Below are 25,648 nucleotides of genomic sequence, written 5' to 3' on the forward strand. Positions count from 1 at the left end.
GTAACAGACCAATAGAAAACCTTAATTAAAATAAACAGCCAATGTACATACTACATTTTTCTGTAACTCTAAAGCATTAGTAGTATAAAAAGTTGCATGAAACAACCAATGAAAAGTAATTTGTAGTGTCGAATAAACCAGTCACTACGTTGCTTTAACAACCAGTAACTAAGAACAAGTTCTAAACCTTCAGCCAATGTACATATTGCCTTTTTCTGTTAATACAAAGCATCAATAGGGTAAAAAAGCATGCACAAAATAACTACTCAAAAATAATTTGTAGTGTAGAGTGAACTAATCACAACATTGCTTGAACAACCAATAACTAAGAAGCAGCTCCAAATTGAACAAATGAGCTATAGTTGTAGTCCGTATAATATGTAATGAGGGCAAGTATAGTTTTTTTAAAAAATAAAAATTAAACACAGTGCAATGGAAAAAACACAAACATAAAAATCACGTGCATATTTCATTCATGAAAGCCATCGCAGTGCACATTTAACATTAATGCTCTCATTCAGACCAAGTCCATTTTGAATGAAATATGCACGTGATTTTTATGTTTGTGTTTTTTCCATTGCACTGTGTTTAATTTTTATTTTTTATTTTTTAAAAAAACTATACTTGCCCTCATTACATATTATACAGACTACAACTATAGCTCATTTGTTCAATTTGGAGCTGCTTCTTAGTTATTGGTTGTTCAAGCAATGTTGTGATTAGTTCACTCTACACTACAAATTATTTTTGAGTAGTTATTTTGTGCATGCTTTTTTACCCTATTAATGCTTTGTATTAACAGAAAAAGGCAATATGTACATTGGCTGATTGTTTAGAACTTGTTCTTAGTTACTGGTTGTTAAAGCAACATAGTGACTGGTTTATTCGACACTACAAATTACTTTTCATTGGTTGTTTCATGCATCTTTTTATACTACTAATGCTTTAGAGTTACAGAAAAATGTAGTATGTACATTGGCTGTTTCTTTTAATTAAGGTTTTCTATTGGTCTCTTTCTTAGTTTTTTCACCAAGCTGTTTTAATTACTTTATGACGTAGAAGTGCACCCTATTTAAACTGTTTCTGAGTTTTATTTGTTAGATCTGAAGAAGTCCTTACACACATTAAAGGATGAAAGCGCTAATCAACAGTTTGGCTTCAGTGTGAATCCTTTCAGTTAGTTTTGTTTTTTTATTTCTGTTTGTTTCTTTCGTATAGAAGTTTAGAGTTTAATATATATATATATATATATATATATATATATATATATATATATATATATATATATATAAATGAATATCTATATAAATAAATGTATAGTGATGTATAACTAATCCGCAGGCAAGTCCCCAGGAATAAATGGTATTCCTGCTGAATTGGAAGCTACAAGGGAAAAACTGGAAGATCTGCTAGATTTTGTTTAATAGTATTTTAAGAGGAGGACAAAACATCACCCTGAAAGTAAGTGCTTGTGGCTGTAATTTCTAAAGAGGGTAAAGAACCATCAGATCCAGCTTCATACATGCCTATTTCTATCCTAAACCATGATTATAAAGTGTTTATGTGTATAATAGCTAAAAGAAAGGCAAAGGTGATGCCAAAATTGATAGATATGGATCAATGCGGGTTTGTGGAGGGAGGCAAACATTTGACAGCATTAACAGAAGACTGATGACTGAGAGAGAAGCAAAATGGAAGAAAATACCACTGTTGGTGGGTCTTAATAGAAAGCATTTGACAGAGTGAGCTAGAAGTTTATGAGCAGGGCAATGGAAGCATTTGCATTCTCTGATATAATTAGAAGGTTGATTAGAAGGATATATGTGGGATTGGAGGTGAAGTTCCTATGTGATGATTTCTGTATGAGCAGAGGAAGCATGAAGGGGTGTCCTCTTTCCTTTTATTTGCATTATATTTAGAGCCACTGGCAAAGAAAATAAGAGATTCAAATTCAATGATATAAATAGTACAGTAGTCAAGAAAAGCTGGCTCTATTTGCAGACATTTTATACCGGATAAAACTAGAAAAGGACATTCCAGTGTTGTGGAACATTTTGAGACAGTTTTGCATCTTTTTGGGATACAAAATTAATGAAACTAAAACAAGGGCAATAGCTGTAAATTATGTACCTACACATGAATTGGTTCAGCAATACCCATGTTTATTTGGGCATGCTAAAATTAAGTACTCAGGAGTATGGATTAAAAAGTATTCTGGTGTGGCAGCTAAGGATATATGGGAAGAGGCTCACAAAAGATAATACAAATGCATGGATCGTGCTATCCCAAATAAAATCAAGACTCACTCCTCCAAAAACAGGAGACCGGTTTGGTGGACCCTGGCCATAAATAAGCTATACAACAGAAGGAGGAATCTACTACATGACAAAAGCAAAATCCCAAAAAGGGAAGGCATCTCTGATCACTATTAGCAAGAAACTTCGATCCCTCATAAAATCATCAAAGGCCAGTTTCGAAAGAAAAATTGCCCTAGACAATAAAGATAATCACAAGGCCTTCTTTAGTTATGTCAGGAACATGGGCGGAAACTCCCAGATATGCTCTGAATTGTTGCATAACGGTACAAAATATACCGAACCTACAGACATAGCCAACATCCTGGCAGACAGATTCAGCACAAACTTCCCCCCCAAAGGAGCAAATGCCTATCCCAACTGAATGTAACCTCCCTGACATCACAGATGCACAGGTGAAAGCTGCCCTCTCCAAAGCAAAAAACACAGCATCTATGGGACCGGACGGTGTCCCAGGCTGTGTCTTACACGAGCTCCAAGAAGAACTGAACCTTAACATTAACTCACTGTTCAAACTTAGCCTTACTACAGGATATGTACCCAAAGAATAGCGTACAGCTACAGTGGTCCCACTCCACAAAGATGGTGCCACAACGGACCCCGGAAACTATCGCCCCATAAGCCTGACTAGTCTGGTCTGTAAAGCTATGGAGCGTATTATCATGGAACTCATAAACAAAGACAGTGGGAGCCTCCAGACACTGGACCCTACCCAATTCGGCTTTGTTAAGGGCAGATATTGCCTCTTAAACCTAGTTGATTTCTTTTAAACAGTTACCAAAGCCATAGATGAGGGCAAGTTAGTCCACACAGCCTACCTGGACCTCGCAAAAGCCTTCGACACAATACCCCACTCGGGCATCATAAATAAGCTTACCACCTTAAATATCAACCCCTATATCACAAGATTGGTTGCAAACTGGCTCAGAGATAGAACCCACATGGTCAGAATCGCAGGTGCCATGTCCGAACCCAAACCAGTTACAAGTGGCATCCCACAGGGCTCAGTTCTGGGACCTCTCTTGTTCGGTATATACTTCTCTGAGGTTCAGACTAACACGGGAGAGATTATGGTTGACAAAGTTTGCAGATGACTGCAAACTGGGGGCCATAATCGAATCTCCAGCTGACACAAGCATCCTTCAAAAGGGTCTCTCAGAGATGGATGCTTGATGCCAGAGCCACGGCCTCAAACTAAATGCTAAAAAGTGCATAGTCATCCCCTTTGGGAAAAACAAGGTGCCCACAAATTACCACATGGGTGGTAATCCATTAAGTACGGAAGAAGTAATTAGAGATTTGGGGACCAACGTAGATAGCAATCTCTCCTTTGATAATCACGTTGCCAAAGTGGTTAGAAAGACCTTCTATATAGCCCACCTTATCACGAAAGGGTTCGCATCTAGAAAAAGAGAGGTCATTGTGCCCCTCTACTCGTCACTCATCAGGCCCATAATTGAATACAATGCCCCTTTTGGTATGTACCTTACCAGACACCTGCAACTGGTGAGACCCCAAAAGTACCTCACCAACAGGATCATGGGCTACAAACAGATGTTCTATGCAGCTCGACTAAAGAAACTCCAGCTCTACTCAGTTGCTTACCGCCTACTCAGAGGCGATCTATGCCTGATGTACAAAGCCATGTCAAACCCAGAATTAATGGACATGCTCCACCTCAAAAAATCCAAGTCCCTTAGAGCTACACACTCCAGGGATCTAAACCTCAGCACAAAAATAAATAGGACATGCTGGAGGGACAGATTTATTTCCCAGAGGCTCCCCTCACTTTGGAATAGAATCCCAATTCATGTTAGACATAACCCCTCGCTGACCCTCTTCAAGCAAAATCTGGACGTGTGGATGGGAAATCGCAAATTCACACCTGGGATCTCTTCTGTGTCCCTGCTAGACAGTGGCACAGTAAACTAATCTTAAAAGGGTACCTTCTGTGACCTACTTTACAGAGGCACAGTAGGCTAATCTAATAGGGAGGCGGAAGCCAAATACACTCTGGCTAGGCTTATAAATGCCCTAGGGCAGATAGCCTAGTATCTACCTATGAACCTATGAATTGTTGAGACTAATTATGGTGGCTGCCAAAAAAAAATTACTAGAAAATGGAAATCAAAGTTTAAACCAACTTTGCTAGAAGTCGTGAATATAATAACAGAGATAAAACAACTGGAATTAAAGAGCATAGGTGCAAATTACATAGAAAAAATGGGAAGTGTGTAACAATACATGCATAGGAAGAACAAGATTTAAAAGAAGCAGTATTTGAATGAGCTATGTAATGTTACTGACAATGACTGGATAGATTGCAAACGATGTATAATGTTTGCAACTAAAACTATGTCAGTATGGGTTGTTTTCATTTATATAAATGTATGACTGCCCATGTCGTATGTAATCATTTAATAAAGATGTTTCTTGTTAAAAGAAAAAAAAATCAGCACCCAAGACTGGGGTGCATCAAACTCCCACTGTGCTGTGTGAGCAAATCTGGTTGGTAGGGAAGCTTATGATAAGGGAGAAACACTATTGTCTTGGTGAGAAGGAAGTCATCAGCACAACTTTTGGAAAGTTCTTCTCAGTCTTAGAACAACTCTGGTAATCAGTAGTAAGAGTGGTTAAAAATATAAGAGCATTCATGTACATGAGAATGAAAAATGATCCATAGTCCTGGAGCAGAGTTTGTCTAGTTGTCTTTTCTGAAAGAAGGCAACTAGATACAAAGTGTTCACCACAGGTAGATTAGATCTTGGAATATGCCAGGATGACGTTTCCATGTGGATGGTAGGGTCTACTCTAGTACTGATGAGCTTGCCTGCAATTAGGTTTTGCTCTGACAGAATGTATGAAGCTTGGAGAGTGTCAGACAGAGATGAACTACTACATCCCAGGCCACCATAGCCAGTCTGCAAAAAGGGTAGTACCTGGGATCCCCTTGTTTATTACCACATTGCCATGGTATTGTCTGTGTATACCAGCAGAGGTCCTGGTGACCAGAGATCATTCTACAAAGATGCAAGTCTAAAGCACCCATGGTTACTGACTGGAGTTGGGAGGGGGGGTCGGACGGGAGTATGAGAGACCTACATTGCCTGTTATCTGGTCTATCCACCATCCAATCTTCCTCTTCTCAGATCCCACTTCTGGTATCTGTAAAGTTAAAGGGTACAAATGCTGCACCCACACTAAACTGAGGTGCCGTTTTATCATTTTCATGTGCAGTCTGGCAAAGGCAGCATGATGATCATCAATGCCATGTACCCTAGTATACTAAGAAACTCCTTTTCAGATGCTTGCTTTAGAGGCTAGAGAAACTCAGGAAAACCTGTTGGAACCATTTTACTTTATTTGGAGGGAGAAAGGCTGTTTAAAAGGAGTCACAGCTTTGTGATCTTTCCAGTGAGGGTGTCTCTGTGTGTGTCTGTCTCTGTCTGTGTGTGTGGTTGCAGTGCCTCCCATATTTGTTAGTACCAGATCTAGGATATTTTGTCCCCCCGTGAGATATCAAACTAGCTGCTCCAGGGCATTTGAATTTACAAAGTCAAGAAATCTTTGGGTCTACATGTTAGTGGTCATGCATGTCTCAATTAAGAGGGGTAGATAAAAATCACCCATGAGTATGGTATTAGCCTGGATTGTAAATGATTACAGTAATATCAGGTATGGCATATGGGTTCCATGGTTAATGGTGGGGGACCTGTAGCTAGCAAGAACATGATAATGGATTCTTTCATGCTTAGTTGGACATGGACTAGCTCAAGCATGTCATTTTGTTTGACCAGCCTTGAGGTGTGCTTATCCTTCATGTAGACAGCTACACCTCTGCCTTTTGGTCTTTCATGTTCAATGGGTGGTCAGAACATTTGAAAGGCATTACAGCCATGCAGTGCTGGAGTGCTTTCCATGGCTTTGAACCAATGTTTCAATAACTGCACAGATGTCAGCATTTTCCAGGATGAGGAGAGCTTCTAGGGTGTGCAGTGTCTTGTTTGATACTCCTAGCATTAAGCAGCAACACCCTTTAGCTTGTCCAGAGTAGCTTTTATGTTGGAAGGTTTTCCCATTTGGCAAACCCTAAAAAAGGCACTATAGGTGTGGATAATATATGGCCAATATCCAGAAGTCTAGAGTCGACAGATGAAGACCAGCCCTGGAAAAGCAGCATGGCCTGTCAAACATGTCCTCCTAGGCTGGCAAGTGTTGGACTCCTTTAGAATGACACCAGTAGCAAAGCAAATTGTTGAATATCATTTTCTGCTGGTATTGTGGCATCATCCATGCAGAATGTTGCTCAATGCCAGGCTTATACCTGCCGGCAACATATTCTGAGAGCTCAATCATGTCTTTCTTCATATAGTACAGGGAGGTACATCTCTGGGTATTAATACCCACATGGACTATGACTGAGTCATACTGGTATTTAGGGTTAAGTGACCAGAGTGCCTGCATGATCTGGCAGATCCTGGCCAGACAGGCAACTAAATGAAACATTTCCCTTATCCAGCCTGGTAAGAGGGACATCAGTGCATCTCACAATGGATTCGCCTATGACCAGAATACTAGGCTGTGGAGTGTTTCGCCTTATGGGCTTGGTAGTTGAGAAACAAGGAGATGCGGCTTCATATGCTGTGATGGGAACTGTCTTGTTTTGTGCATGCAGGGTTTACTAGGACTGTGCCTTGGAGGTCTTTGAGGTTTGGGTAAGTTACAAGTGAGCACTTCCGCATATGTGGGTCTCCGTGTGATCCTTTGTGGGTGTGGTGAGTGATGCATGTGGGTCACTGACAATCTGTTGCTTTTGTGTCCATATGTGAGAATTTAGCCGCCAGTGTCAATATGCAACTACATCTCTCACATACTGTATTTGTATTTTCAAAAATTAAATGGTAGTCCGTGTACCTAAGGCGATTGCTACATTGCCTCAGGATTCCAATGTCCACCAAGATGGATGCAGAGATAGCAGGAAGTGTTCTTCCATGGTTTTATGTCCTAATGTGTACTTGCAAGGGATAGGAGTGGAGGGTGTTTGTAACCAGATGAGGGAAGGGTGTTCACTTGGTTTAATCTGCAGTTAACCTAACCAGCAATGCTGCACAGCACCCAAATCAGAAGCTCTCTGCACACCAACAACCCTGGATGCTAGAACATGGTAAGTTCGACCTAAACAGTCCTAAATGCATACATGCTGCCCACCACACAAACTAGTTGCCTCATGAGTAATGCGGGACTGGATGTAAAGTTCTGAGGTCTTTTTTACAAGGAAATTTTAACTTCTGGTGATTGCATATATACAATGCACCAGTAAATGCCACTGCATGAAGAGCAGCTTTACACAAATTCAAGGCTTTTATATGTCCAGAAAAAAGCACGTTGTACATTAACTACGCCCTAAGGCCAATCAGGTAAGCACATAATGAGCTTTCCAGTAGCAATTTCCAGCTCAGAATAGGTGAAATCAGCTCTCTCTTGCCACAACAGTGCAGACTTTGTCCCTCTTAATGTGAAATGACTGGTTTGCAGCCCACGTATTAAGCAACCACAAACAGATGCTGAATATTAACTAAGGAATACTAGATATGATGCATGTCGGTGCAGGACAGCAGCCCTTACAACAGTCTGAAAATGGAACTTTAAACTTAAAAAAAAGTGAACCTCCCCGATAAATAGTATAGTAAAAATTCACAGTATAATGAAAATAAGCAATGCAAGTGTAAAATGATACTTAAAATGTCTTTTGTTTTGCCAAAGATGACTTGTGATGTTAGCAAAAGCTCTCAACCTCTGGAATCATCACCAAGCAATAAGCTTTGGTTAAATAAGACAAGACTCGTGCAAAAGCGAGGCTTGTATACATATTCTCCAGTCCTGTTGTTTATCAGTACTTTCATAAAATGAATGCAGTCTGTTCCTTCCATTTTCTCTGGAACAGCAGAAAATCTCCAGCTTTCCCTGTATGGTCTCTCTGATTCTGAAACATTTCATTTTGAGAAGTCTCATGTTCAGCCAGTCTTTTTTTTTTCCACTTCAGCCCCTGACTTCTGCAGTTTTACCAGCTCATCTGAATAGCTAGTTAGACCTTTTTTCCAGCCTTTTGTTGTTTGACATTATATTCTTCCTGTGCCTTGCTTATTTCAAACCCTTAATATACTGGATTTATTTTTTCCTTTAAAATACTAAAACCATCTCCTGTACTAAAGCCGAAACTTTAACTGCTGCAAGGTTTTTTTCCAACCCATGCTTGCTCGTCTTTTCTGGTTGACTTTCTCTTTACTTTCTCCAAGTTTCTTTTTTGCTGTCTTCCAGGAAGTGGAATTACTAGCCAGTAACTGAATTTTGCCCCAACTATTAATGTTGTAATAACTTATTTTTAATTTGTCAGTTTCACACTGGCTGGGAGAGCTCTAATCAACTTGCTGGTTAGTGTGCAGACATCTTGGAAATCCCATTAGGTCTTCTATTGCATACAAACAATGTTTCTAAAGATGTTGGTTTACAGCTACACCATATTATAACCATTTCAATTGATCATTTATCCTTAACTAACTAGGTTTCCAGAACTGCAGTCTGCATTACAGGGTCTGCTACAAATCTATACAGTAAGAAAAGCACCATGTCTTGTGATCCTAAATAGTGTGGCTTACATGCCAATGCATTTAAATTTACCCACTTTTTTTTGTAATTATTTGTTCAAATCTGTTGGGATTCCAATACCATGACAGAAATGGACCCCATTCCTAAGTGAAAGCATGATTAAAATTCATGAAATTAGTACTGTTTTAATCTTTGATATTAGCTAGAAGTACTCTTCGCAGCACCCACAATGTGCCCAGTAATGACTCCTCCCGCAAGTCATATGGAGTTGCATATAAATCGGGAACATATCCAAATGGGATCATTACACAATCTCAAAATGTTGGAATATCTAATTCCAAAATCTCGAGACTTTGTAGCCGAAAACCCTAAATACCGAAAGACCAGAAGCACGAAATTCAAAATCCCGATGTTTGGAGATACTGAAGAAGCGCTTCTGGTGTTGTGGTTTGTTGATGGATAGGTGGAAGTTCAGGTAAGTATCTATGTGCAAGTGTGCTGGTTAGGGGCTTTAGTGTGTGTTGTGACTATGTGTGTGTGTGTGTGTGTGTGTGTGAGGGACTGTAAAATATGTGGGTGTGAGTTTCCCTTGTGTGCCTGTTTGTGCGATCTCAGAGTCAGTATATTTAAGAAGGTGGGGTGTGTGTGGGGGGAGCGCAGCCCCCCACATGGGGGTTGCAGAGGGGCATATCCCCCTGCTTATCTGTAGTGTAGGATATGTTTGACTGTGGGGGGAAGTTGTATGTGTATCTGTGTGATGTGTGTGTGTTGTACGTTTGGGATTTTGAATTTTGCGCTTCTGGTCTTTCAGCATTTAGGGGTTTCGGCTATATAGTCTCGAGATTTTGAAATTCGATATTTCAAAATTGAGATTATGTAGTGAACCCATCCAACAACAACTGTAAATTCTTTTTTATAAGACCTGTTGCTCCTACTACTATTGGAACTGTCTGGATATCCTTCCACATTACCCTTGTTTCTGCCTGCAAATCCTGGTATTTTAGGACTGTGTCTTTCTGTTCATAAGACACTGTAGTCAATGGGTGTCGCAATTTCAATCATCAATGCTACTTTTGTCTACTTTCCATGGATTACTACTACATCTGGCTTTCTTGCATCTATTTTTTGAACTGTTGGTAAGTGTGTGATCCCATGTGATATAAACTTCATTTTCTATAATGCTTTGTGGCTCGTTTCCAGTGTTTTTCAACTACTTCAATATTATAATGTTTGCACAATTCCGTTTGCACAATTCCCAATGCAACAGTCTTGCCACATTATCATGTCTTTCAGTATACTGTCATTAGTATATCACAACCAGTAGCAAGATGTATGACCATTTTCAATTCTGTTTTACAAAACCTGATTTGTCTGGTTCTTCCATATGTTCAATAGACTTTGTAAACCAGTATGTGTATATAGTCCACTATCTTGGGCCACCCTTTGTCTTTTGGTTTAAAAATTTACCTCTCCTTAATCAATCCTGGATTTGATCCTGATCAACATGTGGTTGTTCCAAGAGTTTTCTATATTTGCAACTATATTTATGCATTTTCCACATTTCTTGCCTTCTCATCTGATCCTTCACCTTATATTCTTTCTTCGATTTCTTTGGCACATTTAGTTGCGGACTGATTTTTATCAACTTCTAGGTTGATTTCTATTCCCGCTGGATACCGATATGCTTCTGCTAAACTAAAGCAGGGAAGTCATCTTAGACTTTCTAATGTCCCCACTCTGGTCCAGTAATCAAGGAGCCCGAATACTCACCACTGACACCGGAGAGGGACATTCACTTGGAATACGAATGGATACACTCAGTATTTCCAGATGCAGACCTCTCTGCATCAAGTATAATTTTCCTTAAGAACACACATGGAAAACACACAGCCCAGTGGAGTCTGGGTTTCTCCGTCTCTCCCCAGGTCCCCAGTAAGGCTCCCTGCTGGCACAGCTGCATAGTTAAGTCCTCAGCTGAGTGTCCAAGCCAAGTCCTCCATCACTCTCAATGTAAAACCACTGCTTTGTGACCCTGCTCCAAGTAGCTGACACACATTTCTCATACACACAACACACACACATCTGAGAAAGGCTGCCATAAATCACCACTCTACCGACTTTTCCTAGGCTATAAGGTAGATTCACTGCCACCAGTTACTATAAGGCTCTTAAAAGGGTATCCAGTTATACTGAGTGAAGCTATAATAAGAATGGTAGTTTGACCAACAGCAATGCTTTCAGGAGTGGCTAGAGTTATCACCAAATAAATATATGTAAATACTCTCAAAGATTAAATGTTTTCTAAAAGGACCAGCCACAATGAAAAGTTTAAATATATTTAATAATAAATAAAACATGAAAATACTAAATATCCACTTAAACACCACAGTTTCAACCACAAGAAATATTAGAGCATAGATGAATTCATACAGATACAGAAAAATAGTACTTGACTAATCTCACTATATTTTCCTGACTAAAGAATACTATTCCCTGGTCCACTTACTACAGCAAGGCAAGATGAAGTAGATGAGGGATCCTTCAAGGAGAGGATCCAGAAACAGAGTGCTCAGTCTGACAGAGAGACTTCTCAGTATAATATCTAAATATTACTTCTGGGATAGCTTACAGAATGACATCACATCTGGTCATTTGACCGTTTCTCACACTATCAACACTAGAAGCTACCAGGATTTTAGCAAATATGTGTTACCATACAAACAGAGCTTTGTTCAGATCTGCTGGAGCTTCTGGAAGTCATAAAACAATTTCAAACCTCTACCCTTCCAGAGTAGCAATTAGTTCCCTGCTAGAGACAATACAGAAGGCTTCCTAACACTTGGTTTCCCAGACATTTTGTCTCTGGCTACAACCAAAACCCAAAGACTATGGCCTATTTTAATTTCAACTATTTTCAAAGTTAGTTGGGACTGAGATTAACCTCTTCTCTTCCAGTATCCTCTGTTAAAACATATACATTTAATTCAGTTACAATACACTCAGGGCCCACTGTTGATACATTTTTAACATAAGCAACTATACAAATACATTTGCAACATAAGCATCTGTACAAATCAGCTTGATATACAAATGACATACAATTCTTTACAAAATTCTAGCTAGCTGTTTTGGCATATGTTAGACATCCACTGCCTACTTCTCCTGGCATGGCTGGCAATGCCTCAAATCATCACAGACTTATTCTCCTCATGTTTTAAAACTTTCAGTATATTTGGGTCTTGTGAGGTCATCAAATATGTATGCAGTCTTGCCATTGCACATCTATACAAGTAATCAAGTTCGAGGAGACCCATACCCCACTATCAGAGCAAGGAATACATAGTCTTGGTATACACTGATTTTTATAAATCACTTGGTGAGCATGAAGCATCCTTGTTTTACTGTTAAACTGATTCAACACATTTTGGGGCCAGTCAATCACTCAAACTAAGTTGTGACAGAAAGAACAAACTGGTTTATAGCTTGGACTTTATTCCTACATGTCAGCACAATTTTCAATAATAATTTTAGTTTTCTAAAGTACTCCCTACTAATTTTTATTTGCATTTGTTCCAAGTTTTACTTCTGATCCCTCATCAGTTCCCCAATATTTATATACTCCCTCTTGCTCAAGTTCTTTTACATCATATTCCTGTATTAGGGTGATGTTTAGTGGGCGCTGCAGCATTCCTGCTTTAAAGGTTGCTTTTGCACATCTATCAAGACCAAACAACATTCATATATCTGAACAAAGTTTTGACCATTTGCAGTTGTGCTTTCAGTTCCTCATCTGATGAGCTATACAGTTTTAAATCTTCCACAAACAATATGAAGAGATGTGTTTACACTTTGATGTTTTCTGGGAGCCAAATTGTAGCCATAACCTAATCTTTTAAGTAGGCAGCTTTTATCATGGCTTAACTTCAAAGTGGTTTGGCATTATTTCATGGTCGCTGTAATGTAATCAATTCTTTTTAGGAATAGAAGATTGTTTTACAGATACTTAACTCATACTTTCATGGCCTACCCTCCATACTCTCTTCCACATTTGTAAAGCAACTTTGGCAGTATGACACTGCAATTTGTAGCAGAAGGTGGACTACATATTTATCTCTGTAGTTCACACAGTGCTTTGAAACTATCCCACATATGCTTTATACTTGGTACTACAGTGTCCTTTCCAAAATGTCTTAAAATCCAACATGACAAAAAAGTGTGAACATGGATATAAACATAGAAAAGGCAAGGGACCTTGCTTGTCGTCCTGCAGCAAATAAACTCACTCACGCCTATAATAGTGTAGCTTGCTATGTTTACTGCTTCATTTGTGCAGCACAGCTTTTGGGAGCTGCCTTGGCTCATTCAAGCCCACATAGCTTGAAAGGCAGACCACATACAGTGCACTTGTTAGTATCATAACTTACCTGTGGTATTAAATATTCAGTACTTGGTGCCATAAAAAAGCAGCTTAAATGCAAGAAGTAGTTAATTGGGAAAGTAGGGCAAAAGGTTGCTTTTCTTTTTCAGATGATTTTCTCTCATATGCAATTCTTTGATTGTGAATTCCAGGCAACTATTGTTTAGGTTGCTAACAGTTCGGAATATAGCGTCTCCTTAACTGACTACCACCAGGTGCTGTGTTAAACACGAGGGGCGCACACACAGTCTAGGAAATCATTTGCTTTGCATACAAAAGTACAGATTACCATCACAAGTGGTTATCCATAAGGCTGGGACAGAGTACAAAATGGCATTTTATCTCTTGTGAGAATTATACTTCCCAGAGTTCAATATTTACTACAACTGAACTAGCAGCATCATTGTGTGTTAAAATTAATATTTTTGCTGACAGAAATCCATGGATTTTCATACAAATCTTTACCTTAAAAATATTTCTAAGGGAAATATAAAGTGATTTATAATAAAACTATTATACAACTTTATTTTAAAAAATAATCACAAACTTACTGCAGCTTTGCAGCACAAACATATACTTACGTGGAATGTAGGAAATCATAACCAGGATCAGGAATGTATAATAGTCAAATGAAAAATTGTATTTGTTTGGTAGAACGATGCAATATAGCCCAGTCTTCCTGACATAAGGTAATGCAGTATATATTGTGAGTAATTCTCCTGTAACTCCCATTGGGTAAAGTACAATAAAAAGAGTGTACCTGTAAAAAAACAAAAAACAAATGATTGTGTTGTGGTAAACTATTGAATGTTAAATTCTTTAAAATGTTCAGATCAGTTGCCTATTACTCAAAGGAGTCTAGAAAAGCATACAATATATGAGAATAAAGATAGCTTAATATTTCATTTTATGCCATCAATATAATCCACTTACTGAATGAAGGTATTAGCTAGAAAGTTGCATACTTACATTCAGCACTGGCTACCTGTCTATTCTTTAAAGAAAGGTGGAAAAATGGAGGTGTAATCAGGTGCAGTGTATTTACAGGGTTCTGTCAGCAATCATTGGGAGCTCGAAACTCATTTGGGAGTGGGAGGTGGAATTTAGCAGCTGATGACTGGCACGGATTATGACAGCAAACTGAGATTAAGGTTCTCCTTCTCCTTCACTGTCCTTAAGGTCAGATGACATTTACTGGCAATGCTGACAACAATTTGAACAACAAGAACTGTATATAGGTGAAAGGAGTAAAGAAACGCATGTGCAGACACTTTATGAGGAATCTTCATTATTAGCACAACTGGTTGCGTACTCAAATTAATGAAAAAAATAAATGTAAGAATGTTCACTATTGGAGAGGCTGCCCTCAACTCGTATCTACCAACTCTACAGCTACAACAAAGACAAGGATAATTAGTTAAATCAAATGAATCACTGCCAGTGCACATTTCAAAATCGCACTGGCTGTGATTTCCACAGAAAACAAGACATCGGGGAGTTAACAACAGTGAGCTGAACTAAATCAAATAGAACCTCATCAAATTTAGTTTCTTTTGAGATGTAGGAAAGCCACTTATGGTGACCACTCTAGGATCTATCATTACTGCTGAGCAACTGAACTCTTAGCAAACCCAGCAGTACTAGGAAAGTAAGTGCACTAGAGACGGTAACGGCTAAGGACGCAGAAAGGAGGTAGTCAGTGGGTCAGCATAAAAATATTAGATTAAAAAATTGCTTCTGTAGACTTCACTAGTCACAATAAAATAAGCAGCTGCAGACAAGATTAGACATTTGTATATAGTCCTTAAACTACGCAATGTTGTAATAATTTTTAAACACTAATGTAGAGAATGGCTGTAATGTATCAATGTCTAATGTTATTAGCAGCAAAAAATGTCTTTTTAAAGGGAACAACATACTTGAGAAGAGTCAACTGTTTTCATGTCAAATTGTAGTGAGTGAAAATATTCTCTCAAACTACGTAGAGAAGCATCTTCAAAACTGAAACAGTGATCTTAAAAACAGTGAACAGTACTTTCAGATGTACAGTAGCTCTACTAAATGATTTGTGATCCTACAAAAATCTATTAGCTCAAGCTTGGATTTTCTTGTCGTCTGCTCTAATTTACGACGGTTCTGATATAGTTGCCAGAGTACCATGCAAATGAGGTATCAAGGAAGAAAGCGCTCAATTTGTTACAAGTGTGGAGACTCTGCTTCTTGCCTTCTTCTTCAAGGTTTCTCAGTGAGATATTAGGTTCTTTAGTTTGTCTAACATACTCATTACAATCGTGACACACGACACATTACTAACTGTTCAAATATTAATATTCCTTTTGCAATATATAACGAAAGTTGAGATGACTATATGTAATTTGTATACCTCTGATCCAGGTCAAGGCTGAAAAGGTACTCAGACCATTCCAACCCCTACTGTTAAACAAAACTAATCCACAAACAGTTTGATGATAAACGCATGCAAAGTTACTGTTAACCTTTTAAAGTCTGGTGCAAAGCTAGTAGCATCAGCTAAAGAAATTCACTGAATTAGTAAAAAAAAAAAAAAAGAACTCAACATTAAAATTCCCAAATGTGTGCTTCATACAAATTAAAGTTTTCTTTAGATGAAAATGTGATTATAAAATAGTATATACACTACCTTTACATGCTTTATTACTTTTTCCCCTCTTTTTACTCCTGTTTTATGGTCATCAGCCCTCCTCCCTACTAATCAGTCTTCTTGTTCCCCATCACAGGGGTCCCAACCCAGTTTGTTTTCATCAAGGGCAGATCATGCCTACTCAACCTGGTGGACTTCTTCGAGAAGGTCACCAAAGCAATGGATGAGGGAAAAATCACACTGCCTACCCTGACCTGGCCAAAACATTTGACACAATATCCCACTCAGGCATTGTTGACAAATTCGAGGACAGGTACAAACCCGTATGTCACCCGGTGGATAGCCAACTTGCTCACAAGACCCAGGAAGTTACAATTGAGTCCACCTCTACAAAGAGGCCAGTCACAAGTGGAGTCCCTCAGGGATCAGTCCTTGGACCGCTCCTTTTTGGCATTTACTTCTCAGAAGTCAAGGCCAATGTCAGTGGTCTCTGGTTGACAATTTGCAGATGATTGCAAATTATGAGCAGTCATTAAATTTCATACTGACACAAATGTTCTCCAGGAGGGGCTGACAGACAAACTGGTGTCAGAACCATGGACTAAAACTAAATGCCAAGATATCCATAACAGTATCCTTTGGGAAGTCATCTATCCCTGGTAACTATCATATTGACAACACACCCCTTACAGTTGGACCCAGTAGTCAGGGACTTAGAGACACACATAGGTAGTAATGTAGCCTTTGATCAACACGAGTCTACAGTGGTGAGGAAATCATTCTATGTTGCGCAACTTATAAACAAAGGTATGGCATCTAAGTCCAAGGAAATAATTGTTCCACTGTATTTGGCATTCATCAGACCTACCATTGAGTACAATGCCCCCTTTGGTATGTACCTAACCAGGCATATCCAACAATTGGAACATCCACAGAGGTTCCTCACTAAAAGGATACAGGGCATAAGTAATATGTCCTATGCTGACTACCTCAAGGCCCTATCCCTGTATTCAGTCTCCTACAGGCTTTTGAGGAGAGATTTATTCCTGGCATACAGGGCATTGTCAGACCCCACTCTGCTGGATCTCCTGCATATTCACAAAACAAACAGTACGATAATTATCCGTTCAAAAGACTTAAACCTTGCCTATGACAAACAGGACCTGCTGGAGAGATAGGCATGTATCCCAGAGACTATACCCAGTCTATGGAACAGGCTCTCCCGTCCATGTGAAGCAGAGTTCCTTCCTAACCCAATTCAAGTGCAACTTGGACAATTGGATGGGAAACCAGAAATTCATCCCTGGTTTGGCACCTGCGTCTCTAATGCAAGCAGGTAACCTGTAAATGGTTCATCTATCAGGCCCATACTTACACTTATCAAGGGTTTCAGAACTTGTTAGAGATCTGGGATGCATGGCTCGGTGTAAAAAGGCCCTTGTGGTCGATAGTCTAGTAAACACCTATGAACATATGAACAGGGGAGAGGATCGACTGGGAAGAGCCATCATGTAGACAGCCAGAAGAAATAGTTTTAGTTTTTTTCCATGCTGCCCTATCCTATTCATGCACATGGCAGACTGCCAGTAAGGTGTAGTGCAATAGGCTGCAGTGAAGGGTGTTCCTTCACTTCTGCAAGAGGCATGATGTCCTCTTGGGCAGGTCTACCACTCCTTCTGAAGTATGAGTGGTAATTTCCTGGTCTTGCTTTAACAAGTGTCCCTCCCAAGTGTGGGCATTTCTCACACCCTTTGGGGGAGCACAGCAGTGATATCCCTTCACACTTACCCCAACCTGCCTTCGTCCTCCAGTGCCAGGGCTAACTGAACTCTGACCACTTGGGTCACAGTCAGGGTTCTGTTCTTTTTGAGACACAGGTTTTGCATACTTTATTTTTAACTAGCCTACCAGGATGAGTTGTGTCCACACCTTTATATTTTCACTATTTGACTCCTTTTGCCCTGGTCCACGTCACAGCTGAAAAACGTCTCATCTAGGCTACCTATCTGGTTTACAAAGGAACAAAAGGTCAATGGACCTGCTCACCAACTTGGTTAATAAAGAAACAGGCATGCAAACAAGCACTGTAGTTATAAACTGCAGATCTTGACTACTTTTATTTTTTTATTATTTGGAATTTCTATTAATTCTGGAATGCTCTGTATAAAAATATGGCCTTTTAATAACAATGGAAATGCAATGTGTTTTTTTTTTCAGAGAAAGACAGTAATTTGCAATACTCCTCAAGGTACTATGGCTAAAAATGGAAAGGGAATTCAAAAATAAATACAAAAGTCACAGTGATTCTTTAAAAAGGCATCTAGTACTACTTGTGTAAGACATGTAGATCATTAAAGATGTCAATGAATGAGCAGACTAGGTCTAAACAAGCATCATCTGTCACTAAAGGCTTTGCTTTTACCAGACAGTCATTATTCAAGGCAAGGAATGCCAATGCACCTTAACCTAAAACATATACATGTATCATACCTATGTAGTTGATTAATTACCATAAAGAAAAGATATGTTCTCATTACATCAGTTAATCTATGATGGGAGCTTCCTTAATGGGTTATCTAACTGGGTTTATCTTCTCCATCCACATCAAGTTTTTCAGAAGCTCGCACACTGTGTATACTGTGATGACACTGGCTACATAAAAGTGTCTACTCCATCAACTAGACACAACTAAAATACTAAACACACTAAAAAACAAAAAATGGAACTGAACAGACTGTAATGTCACACGTTTCATGTACAAAGGTTTAAAACCAAAGACTAAGCGCTTTTGTCTTAACAGAATGAAGACTTAATCAGAGTAGTTTGTCTGCCATACTATGGGACGATAAATACTAAATTCTCAATCAAGCGAGGGTCACGTCATCCAAGAAAATAGGCTCAAATTAAGGAAACAACACTATGAGCTCTCCATTTAATTTTCAGCCATTAGTGAGCACACTTACTGCAGATCAAAACATAGCAATGAAAACTATTAATGAGTAACATGCAACTATACACCTGCCTGACATGCATGAACTCCAAAAGCTGAGGCTGAATGGATGGGCTATCGAAGCCCAAGGTAATGGGGGTAGGGTACTGGGATCCACCAATAGTGCCCCCCCCCATACAGCTGTGTTAAGAACTTACAATAAATGTAGATGTTCAAACAGATTAACTGCCTTAGATTTCACTTTTTGGATTCCTGCCTGCAGGTTGTCAACAGGCTGGCCCAATTTCTATATCTATACCTTCCCCCTGGACCATGGCCAACACCCTCCATCTACTACGCAAGGATGTCAGTATCATAAGAGGTGCATTGGCCAATGCCATCTTCAGATCTTTCTTGCTCTGGCTAAAACCAGGTAAAAGACCCTCACTACAAAGTCCACATGGACAAAATGATAGCAATGTTCTGTCTCATAGGTTTCCAGTCTCCCTCTCCAGTTTGCAAGTTCAGGTAAATGAGGGCAGGAGCCTGGTACAGAATTGAAAGGGAAGGTGTGGAGAGCAGTATTAGGGTGCCACCCCAACCCAGGGTGTAAAGAACAAGTGAGAAAGGGGTGGGGAAAAAGTTGGACTGCAATAGTGAATCTACTTAAACACCTATATTTATGGCAAATTCCCTGCACAAATTTACTACATACGCCTTAGTATTCACTGCTGCATTCCTCACTTTTGGAAAAAGTCCCAAGGAATAAGGAAGCTAGAGACATGCAATCAAGAGATAAGGCTCTGTAGGATAGGAGAAACAAATCCTGCCCTACCCTGGCCCTAGAAGCTCTGCCAAGACTGTAGTGCCTAGAGAAGCAGAGAAAAGACTTCCAAGTAGCTGCTTTCAGAATAGCCCGAGTGGTGACCTCTCTAAAGGAAGCCTGTGGTGGCAGCAGTGGCTTGAGTGGTTTAGATTCTGTTATACAGTTCGACAAATCTGTTCCAGGGCATAACAATATGATATGCAAACAAGATTTATTTTTTTTCTATACAGAGTTTGTTCACTGCTTCCTTTCTTTCCATTTTGCTAAGTTAGTCCTGTGGAAGTAGAATCTCATCTGTTAGTGCACATCAAGAGAATGGAGGGTCCTTACTCATTTATTCTTTGGATTAGAAAAGAAAACTTGCAAGTGATTAACTTGGCTAAGGGATAGCCCAGAAAACACCTTACTTATAAAAAGAAGGGTTTGCACACAAGGATACCCCCCTTGCATAGTGGAACACTATGAAAGATTCTCTGCACACTTAAGTATATAGTTCAGAAATTCCCTTGGCAGATGTAATAGTTAAACAGCACTCTAAAATAAAAATTGGAGAGGAGCAGAAAAAGATGCTTCAAAAACAGTCAGGGTTAATTTCTCTAAAACACAGTTAAGAGCTCATAGTGAAGCAACATCTTTCTTAGAGTTAAAGATGTAAGCCCATCCCCCCCCCTTGAGAAACTGTCTAACAAAAGGTCTGGAAGATACAGGAGGATCCATGTGTAGGCAGCTTAAATTGCAAGCAACATGCATTTTGAATGACGCATAAGATAAGCCTGTTTTTAAAAATTGGCAGGTATTTCAGGACCATATTAACATTAGCTTTATTTGTGTCTAGGTACCTGGACCTGCATCAGGAGGGAGAATAATTTCCACTTCGGGAATATTTCCTATGTTTTACTTTTTAGCCCCCCATATGGTCTTTAAAATGTCCTCAGAAAACATGTGCCTACCTGAAATTAAGTGTGAAATCCAATCTGTCTGCCTCAGAGTGGTCAAATTGGGGTGCAAGAGGGACCCCTTTTATTGAATTATTACGTCTACACACTCTAGCAACACTGCCCATTTCCCTTGTTAGGCTGTGTAGGACAGCAAACCACTGTTGCTTTGGCCAAAAGGGGGCTACTAGAAAGACTTTTGGCCTTTTATGATTTTTAAGGACAACCTGGGGCTCATGCCCTTTCTAGCTTCAGAACGGGAAGGCAAGAAACAGGGGTCAAGACAGGTGGGGAGCTTCTAATGCAACAGTGATCTTACTACACTGAACATCTACAAGTCAAGTAAGGTCACAAACTATACTATGTTCATCATTGTGTTCACTAGGTTTACCTTCATGTGTGCGTTTTGCACATGGGCGAACAGATGCTCGAAAGGACATTTGCAAAGTATGCAAATGTCGAAGCTAAAAGGTTTGAATGTGCAATGAGCGAATGCACAGTGACATTCACTCATTGCAGATTCGGCATTTTGGGGTGGATTGCACTATAGTGGGGATCGGAAAATGGTCCCTTTCCCCACTGAAGAGTGATCTCTGACTTAGTATATTAAAGTAGGGAGGGTGTGGGGTGCAGGGGGGGCTTGCACTTCATTACATGTCTTATTCAACATTTATGTTAGAAAATCAGCGAATCTGCGTTTCGATTTGCTGATTTTCGAACACTGGAAACTGTCGCTGTTTTGGTTTTCGTGGTTATTATTCACTCATATGAGCAATCGCACAAGTGTGTTTCGCATATGTAAAGTTAAACTGTTCACTACCACAGTAAAATTCTTAAGTGGGAAAATACAATAATGGAATCCTAGATCTGGGTAGTGGATTACAATGGAATACAACAGACCTTTTAGGGCAGCAGGTGGAAAACAACAACAAAACACACAACCAAAAAAAAAACAACCACAAAAAAACAAACAAAACAAATAAAAAAAACCCAAACAAAAAAAACCCAACAAAAAACAGCTTTTCTCCTAGACGGTGTTTGGTGAAGGTATGAAAAGAAGTTCAAACGTTTGCCTCTGCATTGGGCAGTTGCAGTTTTTAAAGACAACTGCAGCAGTTGCAGCTGCCTTGATGGAGTGGACTTCTACTCATCCTCCAAAGCATTACAATGGTAGACATAAAAGGAAGTGATACATCTTGTCATACGCATTTGTCCTGTCATCCTTTCCTGTTATGAAAGAACCATGTGTATGAAAGTGTGAAGTAATTTGTACTAATGGTACACTACATGAACTGTCAATGCTGATCTGTTGTAGGTAAAAATTCTACCACATTTACTTTACAAATCAAAATAAATAAATAAATAAATAAATAGGCAGATATACATATATACTGGTTTAAGGGAAATTCTGAAACCACCTTGGGCATAAGGGAGGACTGGTCATAAGAGCTATGTTGTCCTTACTGAACTCTGAAATTCTCCAGACAGAGGTGATAGCCAGAAAGAAAATGGGTTTCCATGAAAAGACACTTATTGATAACTGAGCGGGCAAGATCAAAAGGAAAGTCAGCTTATCAATTAAAAAAAGGAAGGAATGGATGTTCTGGGTTATCTTAAGTGGAGGATGTCCTTAAGAAAAAGTCTGATGGCTTAGCAGTAAGAAATCTGCATTACTCCAAGGTTTAGTCCTGGCTTCTGGTCAGTGTGTGTTGAAGCTGCTATATTTATCTCTGTGGTGTCTCCATGAGTTTTCTTCAGGTAATCATGTTTCCTTGCACTCCTTAAAAACATGCCAGTTAACTGGTTACACTAAATTATTGTAACAGTGTACACTCATAACTGGGTATAATGACGATAATTAATAAATTTTCCCTTTACTGACTAAGGGAATTATGGGCCTATTACTCTCAACAGTATTATTTGCAAAGCTTTGGAATGTATTACAGCTGAACTAATAAACAATGGTATAGGGGACCTTATATCCTTGGAAACACACCAGTTCACATTTGTAAAAGGCAGACAATGCCTGCTAAACCTGGTTGAGTTTTTTTCAAAGAGTTATTAGGGCCAGAAATAAAGAGCATACATAGTACACTACTTATTCTGACTTTACCATGGCCTTTGACACTATCGCCCCATGCTGGAATTCTTGATAAACTTCTCCAACTCAACATTAACCCATGCATGCTTCACTGGATGGACGATTGGCTTTCTGACAGAACCCATACCATTAAAGGTTAACCATATCTGCTCTAGACATATATATGTCACTAGTGGTGTCCCACAAGGCTCTGTCCTGGATCCCCTCCTCTTTGGTATACATTTCTGTGATACAAAAACTTAAATTAATGCCCTATGGCTAACTAAGTTTGCTGATGACTGCAAATTGGGAGGGGGGTGGATATCAAATCCCATTTTGATGCTCAAAATTCTCCAGCAAAGGCTGGTCCAAGAAAATGCTTGGTGTATTAATCATGGGATTACCATCACATCAAAAATAGCGTAATTTCCTTCAGTAAAATCTAGCATCACAAATACTTACCATGTAGATAACAATCCACTTGAATCTGACACAAGCAACTGGGGCTTGGGTACATATATTGATAACAGACTCTTCTTTGACCACCACTTCCTCTGGTGGTTAGAAAATCCTACCTTGAACAGCTTATACCTGTGGCATCTCATCAAGGTCCAAAGTAATAGTCCCACTTCACTCATCACTATGTAGAATGCACCCTTTAGCTTGTACCAGTTGGGCGACCTTAATGTTTCTTCACCAAAAAGATGTTGGGTCTCAGTACCCATGGTACCAAGTACCATAAATCATTAGTACACTGACAGAATAAAAGCTCTGCTGCTCTACACAGTGTCATACAGACTCCTAAGGCATGATCTCTACTTAGCTTGCCATACTATGGATAACCAAGCTCTATGAACTCCTTTATCTAAAGAGAAAAAATGGTAAAACAAACACCAGTTCTACAAACCTAAACCTACATGGTCACATCAACATCACCATAACCACAGTTAGGCACCTACAAAGCCCGCAGCTGCAGGGAGGACCCCAGCTGACTTGCTGCTGGAGAGTTAAGGAAAGCAAAAGTAGCTTTTAGCCAGAGAATGGGACATGTGCTTTTCTACAACTGCATGCAGTGGAGTGGCAAGATACAGAGTCTTGTTCCCAGTTTTTTTTTTGGCCATCAAGAAAACAGAAAGGAACAAAGTGGCTGCATCCTTGAGCTGTGATCTTTCAGGTCTACATTCTACAAGCAAAGGACCCAATTAGTTACCACATTTTCCCCCCTTCCGTTCTTCAGAAGCGTGAACTGGAATATAGCGGGCATCCTCAATGCTGGAAATGCATCAACAAAGCTCTTGGCATCCTGAAACCAGTTGTGTGCTCCAATAACAAGGACTCTTGTTAAAAGATTCACATTTAGTAGTGAAGTGCTGCAAACAGAATGCATTTTTTTTTCATTTAATTTGCAATGCTTTGGAGCTGGACAAAATTGCAGCACTTCACTGATTTTAGTTGTATACAGTCTGCAGTCACTTTAGTGAGTCTAGGAAACAAAAAAAGGTAATTTATTCAGTCCAGTTTTTCTGACTTTTCGGAGGCGTGTCCATATTCATTAAGGATATCCACACCTCCAGGCTAGTTGCTCAGCATAATGCATCCGAGATTATCCAAGTGCAACTTACTCTGGGCAAGACCGCAATCCAAATTGTATCTTGCTACAGATCCCCCACCATGCCCCAGGATGCCCACTCCTCACTGCCTGATACACTGGAAAATATTAAGGTACAACCTAACACCCTAATAATGGGCGATTTCAACTACCCCACCATTACCTGGGAAAACTACTCATGTACCAACTCCTGTGCTCAACGTTTTCAGGAATTCATAAATTCCAACGCCTTGGATCAACTTATCCACACCCCCACCAGGGGCAGCAATATCCTAGACCTGGTCATTACCAACATGGGCAACCAGTGTTCCACACCAGAGGTCAATTCCTCGTTGATCAGATCCGACCACAAGCTAATCACCCTAGACCATCCACATCCCACCCCCATTAGGGAAACCACCGTAAAAAATTTCTCCAAAGCCAACTTCATGCTTCTTAAGACAGAAATGGCAAATTTCACGACACCCATGGTGATGGACAATAGCGGTACGACTGCTGAATCCTATACAAATGCACTTTATAAGCACGTGCACAAGTGCATGGATCGTGCAATCCCTAACAGAACCAAGATGTTATCCTCCAAAAAAAGGAAGCCAATCTGGTGGTCCCCTGCCATAAAAAACTCTACAACAGAAGAAACTATTTCAAAAAGGAGTAAAATCCCATGACTGGAGGAACTCCGTGGTCAGTCTCAGTAAGAAGATGAGATCCCTCATAAAATCCTCCAAAGCTAGTTACGAAAGCAAAATCGCCACTGATTCTAAAGACAACCACAAAGCATTCTATAGCTATGTCAAGAATCTCAGTGGCAACACTCAGATCTACTTGGGTTACAGCACAATGGCACTAAATATACAGAACCAACTGATATTTCCAACATCCTGGCAGATAGGTTCAGTGCTAACTTTAACCCTCTCTCACCCCCTACACGGCCCATCTCTATTCCAGAAGAATGCAAAGTTCCTGTAATCACGCACTCCAAAGCCAAGAACACAGCATACATGGGACCTGACATCCCAGACTGCATTCTACATGAACTACAGAATGAACTGGCACCCCACCTAAGTACTATGTTCAATCATAGCCTCAACTCAGGCTTTGTGCCCACTGAATGGCACACAGCAATGGTTATCCCACTCCACAAAGGGGGAGCCCCCACGGACCCCGGGAACTACAGCCCCATTAGCCTGACGAGCCTGGTCTGCAAGGCTATGGAATGTATCATCATGGAAACAATGACATTGGTAATCTCCAAACTCTGGACCCTATCCAGTTCAGGTTTGTAAAAGGCAGATCATGTCTCCTAAACCT

The 25,648-nt window shown here is 39.8% G+C and overlaps 1 protein-coding gene across 1 annotated transcript in view; it reads right to left on the reverse strand.

The window, feature by feature from the left end:
* HACD2 (3-hydroxyacyl-CoA dehydratase 2) overlaps positions 1-25,648 on the reverse strand; it is a gene marked incomplete in the record, with an annotated part of 841,606 nt that overhangs the window by 167,924 nt on the left and 648,034 nt on the right. Inside the window, 1 exon segment of the mRNA XM_044074914.1 lies at positions 13,920-14,098. Coding sequence (XP_043930849.1) covers positions 13,920-14,098 — 179 coding nt within the window.

The sequence above is a fragment of the Protopterus annectens genome, chromosome 6.part0 (genome assembly GCF_019279795.1).
Source record: "Protopterus annectens isolate FY-2018-M chromosome 6.part0, PAN1.0, whole genome shotgun sequence".
Taxonomy (NCBI): domain Eukaryota; kingdom Metazoa; phylum Chordata; order Ceratodontiformes; family Protopteridae; genus Protopterus; species Protopterus annectens.